At 47.7% G+C, this 10778-nt stretch overlaps 1 protein-coding gene across 1 annotated transcript; it reads right to left on the bottom strand.

Annotated features, from left to right (window-relative positions):
- Positions 1-537: 537 nt before the first annotated feature.
- Positions 538-4747, bottom strand: LOC310712902 (zinc finger protein 213-like). The gene is made up of 4 exons (XM_083516354.1): positions 3824-4747; positions 3147-3228; positions 1489-1571; positions 538-1172 (listed from the first exon to the last, which is right to left on the bottom strand). Exons 1-4 carry the CDS (start codon positions 4235-4237, stop codon positions 1008-1010), a joined length of 744 nt encoding a protein of 247 aa, XP_083372480.1. The 5' UTR covers positions 4238-4747; the 3' UTR covers positions 538-1007.
- Between the last annotated feature and the right edge of the window lie 6031 nt (positions 4748-10778).

The following is a 10778-nucleotide window of genomic DNA, read 5'->3' as shown; positions in this document are numbered from 1 at the left end:
TGGCTAAAAATTTAATGATAATGTGCATCACCTTAAACCAATTTGGATGTTTTCTTAAATTCTCGACATCACTGAATGCAGCAGAAACTTGTCATATCAGTATTATTATTATTATTCCAGTTTCCTTACAGTGGTACCTCAGGTTACATACGCTTCAGGTTACAGACTCTGCTAACCTAGAAATGGTACCTCGGGTTAAGAACTTTGCTTCAGGATGAGAACAGAAATCGTGCTCTGGCAGCGCAGCGGCAGCAGGAGGCCCCATTAGCTAAAGTGGTGCTTCAGGTTAAGAACAGTTTCAGGTTAAGAACGGACCTCTGGAACGAATTAAGTTCTTAACCCGAAGTACCACTGTACTTAAATGTTACATTTTTGTGAGAAATTACAGGGGACGAGGCAGGGGGCCTTCTCAATAGGGGAACCCACCCTGTGGAACGCCCTCCCATCAGATGTCAAGGAAATAACTATGCAACTTTTAGAGGACTTCCGAAGGCACCTCTGTATTGGGAAGTTTTTAATGTTTGATGTTTGATTATGTTTTTCTATTTGTTGGCTGGGGTCACCCAGTCAGATGGGCAGGGTAAAAATAATAAAATTATCATTATTGTTACTACAGGGTTCACTGCCTGAGATTCAAAAAGCCTGGCTCTGTTTTGGGATGGAATTTGTTTGGTTCAGTCGTGGAATCTGTGCCATCTCCAATGCCAAGCGACTCTTTGGTCAACCAGAGAGAGACAGAAGCAAGAACAAAAGCAGGAAACTTGACTGAAGCTACTTCAACACCTCAAATCACTCTGAATCCTACATTTAAGAAGGCCTGGGCAGTTCAGACAGCCTGATCATGGTTTTAAACGGCAGAACTGGAGGAAGAATATTCACAGGGAAAACAATCAATAGCCATCCCTCCAAGGTTTGCTGTGGGAGTGTTAACATCCCAGGTGCTGTGGGTGGCGCTGTTGAGCCCCATCGAAATATCAGAGGTTCGTCACATAGAGAGATGTTTTGCATTACAAAACAGATAGGATGATCCAATAGGGAGCCTTACCGAGAGAGTCCAAGATCCCACGATTCTCCTCCATGACTTCCTTATGGAGAGCTCTCTGGTCAGGATCCAGCAACGCCCACTCCTCGTCTGTGAAATGGACAGCTACATCTTCAAAGCACACTGGACCCTAACAGAACAGGAAAAAGGCTGTCCTCTTAGAGAACATTCACTTGGCTCTGTTGTTTTCTACAGCGGCCAGACCCCTCTCTGCCTTCCTCATCCCTCTCTCCTGCTGCAGCTTCTGCCTCGGAGTCTGGGCTGCTCTCTGCCACAGACTCCCTCTGCTCCCTGAGCCCTCTTCCCTCTCCAGCTTCAGACCCCTCCTCCTCCTCCTCCCAGTCGGCTCCCTCTTCTCTGGCTCCTCCCACCATTCCTCTGCATCCAACTGTGTCCAGCCAGTCTGCATCCAAGCAGTCCTTCCCCACAAGGCTCCTTCCCCCTACCTGATCTGGGTCCACAGCTGCTGCCTCCCCTCCACCACCATGAAAAGATGAAGGAGCAGGTCTTGGTGGCATCATTCTGTCACCTGGGAGAGACAAAGGTAAGTGGGAAACTGTAAGTGCATCTCTAAGTACAGATGGGGCTTGTCCAAGTCTCCCCTGCTAGCTTCCGGTTCCGCTGTGCTTTAATGGAGGCAGCTGGAGATCATTGGCAAAGGAAAAACAAGGATGACTGAGGGTAATTCTCCTTGCAAGTTGCCCTCAGGGACAGGGGGGAACGGGCTTCACTCCCAGTTTGTCTCGGTACCAGGCTCCGGCTCTGGCATGGATTGCGGGAGGCAGGGAGGCGCTGAGTGCAAAAGCCCTTTGCCTGCCAAAAACCCTCCTTCGCTGCAATTAAGAAGCAGAGGTTCTCCTGTCAATTAGAGCTCAATTTGGACTAATGTACAGGCATTGCTGGAAGAGATGAGATCATAAACTGCGGAATTAAACCAGCTGCAAGGTCTTTAAGGTTTGAATTTGAGAATAAACTTTGGTGCAAAAGACGGTGGGTGGGGGGAGGGGAGCCTATGGCTTCTTTATGTAAAGTTTTCTTCTCTACACTAATGAATTGGCAGTCCGCCATTGAATACTAGTTCAAAATATATATGAACAGGTGAGCAGGGATGAAACTGGACTGCAGATATGGAATATAACATCAAATGGAACTGTGTGTGTAAAAACAAAAAGGAAAAAGGGAGGGAAGCTCTATTTTACAAAATGTTTATGATGGAAAATTAGAGCTGACTCTTCCCCATCCTGTATTATATACAGACTGAACTGATTAATGCTAAAAGGACTTGGAATTTAATTTAATTGGATAAATGCGCATTTATCTTAGGCCAGACAGAGGGATGTAAGGAGGTTCATTACTGAGTCATTTGCAATTCTGACAGATCCCTCTCTGATTATTTATTGGGACAGTGTGATTTTTGCAGCTGCTGTTAAAGTTGCCAAACAACGAAACACAGGACAGAGTGATGGAGAATTTCTGAAACCACAATGGGATATTAGCTCCGCCCAAGGAATGATGGAGAACAGCAACAACCAGGAAAAGATAGACAGAACATTTTACAAGGACAGAGAAAAACATCACGAACAGAAAGATTGCCACACATGGGAAGATTAAGGAGTGCCTCACTTGTAGTTTTATATATTATTTGATGTTTCAATATGAATGGAAGTCATTAATATTGCAGCTGTTGTATAAAGGATTGTTATCTTTACAGGAGTGTAATTGAAATTAATAAGATTTTGGAATGGAGAAATCAAGAAAATCACCATACCATCGGTTTTAGCATGCGGGGGGCCACCTATATCATATAATTTGGTATCTTAAAGATTGGCATTACTAATTGTATTGTAATTTCGCTTTGTTACAATGAGGCCATTATTGAACTGTAATTGTAAACTAATCAAATTACTATCATAAATGTCTCCTCTGCTGAGTACATTTGGACATTTGTACCCATTTCATATAATCGTTGTGCAAAAATAGATCCCCCCCCCCCGAGCTCTGGGCTCCAGGTGTCTTCCCCCAAAAGATGTAAAGAACTCAGAGATTAGTTTCAAAACCAAGAGAACGTGACAAAACGGGGGAGAAAACACTCCTTCCTCCTTACCCAGAGGCCTCACTCTGGCGTCCAACGGAGTCTTCTCTGCCTCAGAAGAATCAAGACCCCTTTCTGCCAAAAGATCCTTCCTCTGAAAGAGCAACAAGGATTCAAAACAGAGAATGGGGAGAAGGGTTAGAGAAGGAATGGCAGAGGCAAGCGCTTTCGGGGGACAGAGGTGAAAGCTGCTTCCTGCTTCTGCTAGACTGGTGTCTGGGGTTGGCTGCCAGGACCATGAAACATTGGTCCTCAAGGATCTTCACTGGCTCCCAGAACGTTTCCCAGCACAATTCAAAGCCCTAAACGCCCTCAAAGGCCCAGTATACCCAAAGGAGCGTCTCCATGAACTGAGGTCCAGTTCCGAGGGTCTTCTGCTGATTCCCTCACTGTGATAAGTGAAGTTACAGGGAACCAGGCAGAAGACCTTCTCCACAGTGGCCCCCACCCTGGGGAATGTCCTCCCATCAGGTGAGAAGGAGATAAGAAAATGCATAACTTTTAGAAGACATCTGATGTCTTCTTATGCTTTTATATGTGCTGGAAGGCACCCAGCCACATGGGTGTCATAAATAATAATAATAATAATATGCTTTCCAAAAAAGGATGGGCCATTAGGAAATGATTTGGGAATACTCTCCCTCCTCTTTGGAGCCCCTTGGGAGTATCCAGAGGAAAGTCTCTCTCACCTGCTGCTCTGCCTGCTTCCTCTCCTCTGCCTGACTCAGGAGGAAACCTTCGGCCAGGGCCACCGCCTGGGAACTGGTCTCCGCTCCGCATTCCCTCACCCAGTTCTCCATCTCCAGAGGAAGGACAGCCAGGAACTGCTCCAAGATCACCAGGTCCAACATCTGAGCTTTCGTGTGCCTTTCTGGCTTCAGCCACTGATGGTCAAGGTGGCAGAACTGGCTGCAAACCTCTCGGGGTCCTTTGGCCTCCTGGTAGCAGAACTGCCTGAGCTGCTGGCTCTGCACCTCTGAGCAAAGGGTGTCCTCCTCACCCAGGATCTTCTGCACGGAGTTTTCCCAGAATTCCCCACTGCTCCCCGTTTCCATGGCATGGCCTCTTCCTGCTTCAGGGCCAGCTGAGTCTTGCTCATCCATCTGGGCTCTCCGGAAGTCTCCAAGAGTTCGGAAGGAGCCCCTTGGTCCTCTGCCAAGTTCTGTGGGTACTAATGCGAGGTGCAGAAAATCGTATGAATCAAACACAATTCTATTGTAAGATGAAGAGGAGAAGAATGTTTCCTGAGGAAGTGTGGATGAGTCTTGCTAGGAACCAGGGCTGGATTGCACCACAGCTCAGACTCCAAGCTGTCTGGGGGGGAAAGGGGGAGGGAGAAGTCATAATTGTGAATGACAAGTGAGTGTAATCTGGAGCCAAGGCAACAGTGGGGGTCCCTCCCCACCCCACTGCATAGTCCAGAGCTTCGCCCCAACCCAGCCATATCTGCTTGGGTGGCTTGGTGAGCAGCAGGGCCCATGTCTAGCTCCAGCCACCGTCCCTTGGGGACTTCCTGCTCTGGATCCGAGGGGACGGTGGCAAGGCCCTCTGGGTGGAACTGCCCTGGAAGACGCCTCGGAAACTGGACTTTCCGTCAAATAAAGAATTAGGGAGGGGAAGTGGCCGACATAAGGAGATTTAGTAATAGAGAGAAAAGGGAAGCTTCCTGGTTTTCCCTCTTAATATACTTCTCCCTCACAATAATGTCCCTCTTAATGTCCTTCTCCCTCACAATTATGTCCCTCTTAATATCCTTCTCCCTCATAATAATGTCCCTCTTAATATCCTTCTCCCTCATAATAATGTCCCTCTTAATATCCTTCTCCCTCATAATAATGTCCCTCTTAATATCCTTCTCCCTCATAAAATGTCCCTCTTAATATCCTTCTCCCTCATAATAATGTCCCTCTTAATGTCCTTCTCCCTCACAATCATGTCCCTCTTAATGTCCTTCTCCCTCATAATAATGTCCCTCTTAATATCCTTCTCCCTCATAATTATGTCCCTCTTAATATCCTTCTCCCTCATAAAATGTCCCTCTTAATATCCTTCTCCCTCATAATTATGTCCCTCTTAATATCCTTCTCCCTAATAAAATGTCCCTCTTAATGTCCTTCTCCCTCATAATTATGTCCCTCTTAATATAGTTCTCCCTCACAATAATGTCCCTCTTAATATCCTTCTCCCTCACAATAATGTCCCTCTTAATATCCTTCTCCCTCATAATAATGTCCCTCTTAATGTCCTTCTCCCTCATAATTATGTCCCTCTTAATATACTTCTCCCTCATAATAATGTCCCTCTTAATATCCTTCTCCCTCACAATAATGTCCCTCTTAATATCCTTCTCCCTCATAATAATGTCCCTCTTAATGTCCTTCTCCCTCACAATTATGTCCCTCTTAATATCCTTCTCCCTCATAAAATGTCCCTCTTAATGTCCTTCTCCCTCATAATTATGTCCCTCTTAATATCCTTCTCCCTCACAATAATGTCCCTCTTAATATCCTTCTCCCTCACAATAATGTCCCTCTTAATATCCTTCTCCCTCTTAATAATGTCCCTCTTAATATCCTTCTCCCTCACAATCATGTCCCTCTTAATATCCTTCTCCCTCACAATAATGTCCCTCTTAATATCCTTCTCCCTCACAATAATGTCCCTCTTAATACCCTTCTCCCTCATAATAATGTCCCTCTTAATGTCCTTCTCCCTCACAGTCATGTCCCTCTTAATATCCTTCTCCCTCACAATAATGTCCCTCTTAATACCCTTCTCCCTCATAATAATGTCCCTCTTAATGTCCTTCTCCCTCACAGTCATGTCCCTCTTAATATCCTTCTCCCTCACAATCATGTCCCTCTTAATATCCTTCTCCCTCACAATAATGTCCCCCTTAATATCCTTCTCCCTCACAATAATGTCCCTCTTAATACCCTTCTCCCTCATAATAATGTCCCTCTTAATATCCTTCTCCCTCACAATAATGTCCCTCTTAATATCCTTCTCCCTCACAATAATGTCCCTCTTAATACCCTTCTCCCTCATAATAATGTCCCTCTTAATATACTTCTCCCTCATAATAATGTCCCTCTTAATATCCTTCTCCCTCATAATAATGTCCCTCTTAATATCCTTCTCCCTCACAATCATGTCCCTCTTAATATCCTTCTCCCTCACAATAATGTCCCTCTTAATATCCTTCTCCCTCACAATAATGTCCCTCTTAATACCCTTCTCCCTCATAATAATGTCCCTCTTAATGTCCTTCTCCCTCACAGTCATGTCCCTCTTAATATCCTTCTCCCTCACAATAATGTCCCTCTTAATATCCTTCTCCCTCACAATAATGTCCCCCTTAATATCCTTCTCCCTCACAATCATGTCCCTCTTAATATACTTCTCCCTCACAATAATGTCCCTCCGAATGTCCTTCTCCCTCACAATAATGTCCCTCTTAATATCCTTCTCCCTCATAATAATGTCCCTCTTAATATCCTTCTCCCTCACAATCATGTCCCTCTTAATATCCTTCTCCCTCACAATCATGTCCCTCTTAATATCCTTCTCCCTCATAATAATGTCCCTCTTAATATATTTCTCCCTCATAATTATGTCCCTCTTAATATCCTTCTCCCTCACAATCATGTCCCTCTTAATATCCTTCTCCCTCATAATAATGTCCCTCTTAATGTCCTTCTCCCTCACAATAATGTCCCTCTTAATATCCTTCTCCCTCATAATAATGTCCCTCTTAATATCCTTCTCCCTCATAATAATGTCCCTCTTAATATCCTTCTCCCTCATAATAATGTCCCTCTTAATGTCCTTCTCCCTCACAATAATGTCCCTCTTAATATATTTCTCCCTCATAATTATGTCCCTCTTAATCTCCTTCTCCCTCACAATCATGTCCCTCTTAATGTCCTTCTCCCTCATAATAATGTCCCTCTTAATCTCCTTCTCCCTCACAATCATGTCCCTCCGAATGTCCTTCTCCCTCATAATAACGTCCCTCTTAATATCCTTCTCCCTCACAATAATATCCCTCTTAATATCCTTCTCCCTCACAATCATGTCCCTCCGAATGTCCTTCTCCCTCCTCACTCTCTTCCAGTCCCACCTCCCTGGCCAGGGCCTGAGGTCCCTCTGGCTCCCTCCCGGACCCCCCAGCCTCTCTTCCCTCCCCTTCCCGCCTCCCGGGGCAGGGAGTTCCCCAGGCTTCCCCCGAGAGGAGACCCACCAGAGCCCGGCAGGCGAAGGCGAGGCCGGAAGGGACGTCAGAGGGGAGGAGGAGCGGCCCGCCTTCCTTTCCTGTCCTCTCTAGGAAGCCAGCTCGGCGCCCCTTAACCCTTCACTCTCCCTGCGGAGGAGCCCGGGGCGTCGCGCAGGCGCAGAGCTGCCCCTTCCGGGGGGGGGGAGGGAGGGAGGAAGCAGGACCCAGAACCCGGGACTGGGCGCGTGTGCGTGTGAAGGGGGAACCCGTGTCCGGGAGGAGGAGCCCGTCTCTCTGCCCGGGGCTGCGCAGGGGCGTCTGGGCGGGGGAGAGGGGGTCTTGGGGGGGGCATATGGGGGACCCGGGGGTGTCTCTTCTCCGGGGGGGGCGAGTCTCTCTTGGGGGGGGCTGGGGGGCAGAAAGCCCTGTCCCAGCAAGAGGGGGTCCCGGGGGGGCTGAAGGGGCAGCTGGAGGGGGGGAGACATGGCTGGGGGGGCCATTCTGCGTTGTCCCATCTGCTGCTTTGTGTCTGTATTTCAGCCATAAATGTACCGTATGTTCTTGGTGAAGTCGCCTTGGAAGCAACACAGGAGCAGCCAAGGGGGTTTCCCTGGGAAGCCTTTTATTCCCCTCGGGTGACATTGTGTGTTCTGAACACGCTGCCATTCTTCTACCCCCAAAATTCCTGCATTCAGTCAGTCTTAGAATTGGGCTTAGACTTGGGTTGCCAGACGCGTGTGGATTAAACGGTGTGCTTGACGCTCCTCATCCTCTGGAATCAGCGTGTCTTCACAGCTCCTTCAACCAGGCAAGGAAGGACGCCTGGATCCAGAATTGGCCCCCACGGCCACTGAGGGCCTCATGGTTGAAACCGTGTTTAGGGGAGACAATCTTACTCGGCTACGAGGGACGCCAGAGAAGAAGGGTTGCCATGTGTCCTCTTTTCCCAGGACACATCCTCTTTTTCAGGGGTAAAGTTTCTGTCCAGGTGGATTTTTTGGTCAAAATGTCTCTGGCCAGACGTTCTGGAGGAGACATAACTGGGGGTGGAAGACTTGCGTTCCTCTTCTCTTCTCCTGCCCCCCCCCCTCAGCAAAACATCTCACAGCTTCTCTAGCCTACATATACAATGGTGCCTCGCAAGACGAAAATAATCCGTTCCGCGAGTCTCTTTGTCTAGTGGTTTTTTCGTCTTGCGAAGCAACCCTATTAGCGGCTTAGCGCTATTAGCTGCTTAGCGGCTATTAAAGGCTTAGCAGCTTAGCGGCTAAAAGGCAATTAGCTGCTTAGCAGCTTAGAAAAAGGGGGGGGGAGCGGAAAAAATCGGAACACTCGCAAGATGTTTTCGTCTTGCAAAGCAAGCCCATAGGGAAATTTGTCTTGCGAAGCAGCTCAAAAATGGGAAACCCTTTCGTCTAGCGGGTTTTCCGTCTTGCGGGGCACCACTGTAGTAGGAGTATTTAAAGGGAGAGTCATCATCGCATCCTCGTTTTTGTTCCTCACAATCTGCCCACCCTCCCAGAGAAGGGCAACCAAGGAGATGAAGACTCAGTCCTCTTCCTAAAATTGGAAGGAAACCCATCTAGGCCATCTAGGGGAGGCAACTTAAGGCCCAGGGTCCCAATGCGGCCCCTGGATGGTCATGGAATCGACGCGTTTTTACATGAGTAGAATGTGTCCTTTTACTTAAATTGCATCTCTGGGTTATTTGTGGGGCATAGGAATTGGTTCATTCCCCCTCAAAAAATATAGTCCGGCCCCCCACAAGGTCTGAGGGACGGTGGACTGGCCCCTGGCTGGAAAAGCTTGCTGACCCCGGATCTAGGGCTGTTTTTAAATGTCCCAACGCTGCCTGGCACTGGTCCCTCCAAATGCTCTTGTCTGGCTGGTCTTTCTTCTCCCAGTCATGTCAAGGAGCAGCATGGGGGCTAAAAGGAGGAATAAATGGAGGACAATATCCCTGTCCCCCCAGAAAAGCTCTTCTTTCTCTTTCTGTGGAGGGTCCAGGCCCCTCTTGAAGGACCTTTGCCTTGCTCCAATCAGGATAAATATTTCCACCCCTTGGGACCCAAATATTTGACTTGCCTCATTTTGAAATCTGGCATTTTGAAGCTTGGACCGTTAGGCCTGCACACCATCAGTTTTTACATACTTTACATTTGCTGAGGTAAAATCTCCACCCCAACATTGCTTGCGGCAGTTCTGCCCTCGCCTGAATCTCCTCCATTTTTAAAGGAAGCATCTCTTTTTCATGGGCCATCTTGGCCTCCCTGTCTCTTTCTTCTTGGGCTCATCTCTCTCTCTCTCTCTCTCTGCCTGTATCTCTGCTAGATGAAGGGCAGCTGCCATTCTGGCCTCTTCTCTTTCTTTCTCTGCTTCAACCTTAGACAATTCCAATCTTAGCCTCATCATCTCTAATTCAATATATTAGGATTCTCCTCAGACGCAGCAGCTGGGTCATCCTGAGTCTCTTTGGCTTGGCGCTTGCTGGTCATTTTCCGACAGGAATTTTTTCTCTTTTTAATCAAAGAACTTCACTCCTTTATTAAACTGGTTGTTCTGTGTCTCTGGGTACGTTTCTGTGTGGGTTTTTACTTCATATCCCACCCCTGCCCCCAATTAATATGCGACGACGCAAGGGGTCTTCCCCCCCCCCCGCACCCTTGGGCCCGTTCTCTCTCTTAAATATAGTTCACCCACCTCACAGAACACAATTCCCACAAATGCCCTCCAACTACCTCAGATTATCTTGTGGGGGACTTGCGTGAGGTAAAACTTACTAATTGGGAGTCTCAGGCTGGATTTCTTCAAATAAACATTAACGATTTTATTTAACAAGGAAGTTTATGACATGAGTGGATAGAACTTAGGATAGTTCAGTTTACAATGTTATTTCCCTTCAAGGTTTTCTCAGTTGTTTCACACGTAATACTTTGGCTCTTAACAAGGTGGCACTTTCTGCCAGTTACTCTACTCCCGAGGTACTCCAGGCAAAAGACCCAAGGGATCTCTGGTTTGGGAGTCTTCTCTTTCTAGAAGGATCTCTCCCCTCCTGACTGGGATGAGAGCTCAGCAGCCGGTCTCTTTCCAGCTCCTCCTTCTCCTGGCTCAGCCTCCCAGTTCATTCCTGGCCTGATTTACTCTCCCAGGACACCACACACTCTCCTTCCCACTAAGCTCAGAGACTCCTTTCTCTAGCTGGTGATCTTTTCCTCAGAGTGGATGTTTCCACCCAGAACCAGCTCCTCTCACTTCCCATCTTCCCCACCTCCCTCCAAAGCTCCTAGCCATGGGGGGAACTGGGCCCAGGTCTCCCCCCTCCAGCTCCAGGGCTCTTAGTCTCTCCGCTAGACCACATGGGGCGTCTTTGGGTGTAGGATATTCTCCTAGGTGCCCCAACCTGCCACTTCCCCTGAGCTTCTTGCAGC

The sequence above is a fragment of the Podarcis liolepis genome (assembly GCF_965112155.1).
Source record: "Podarcis liolepis genome assembly, chromosome: 7".
Lineage (NCBI taxonomy): Eukaryota > Metazoa > Chordata > Lepidosauria > Squamata > Lacertidae > Podarcis > Podarcis liolepis.
Note: the sequence above shows the minus strand (reverse complement) of the source record. Positions and strands in the feature narration are given on the sequence as shown.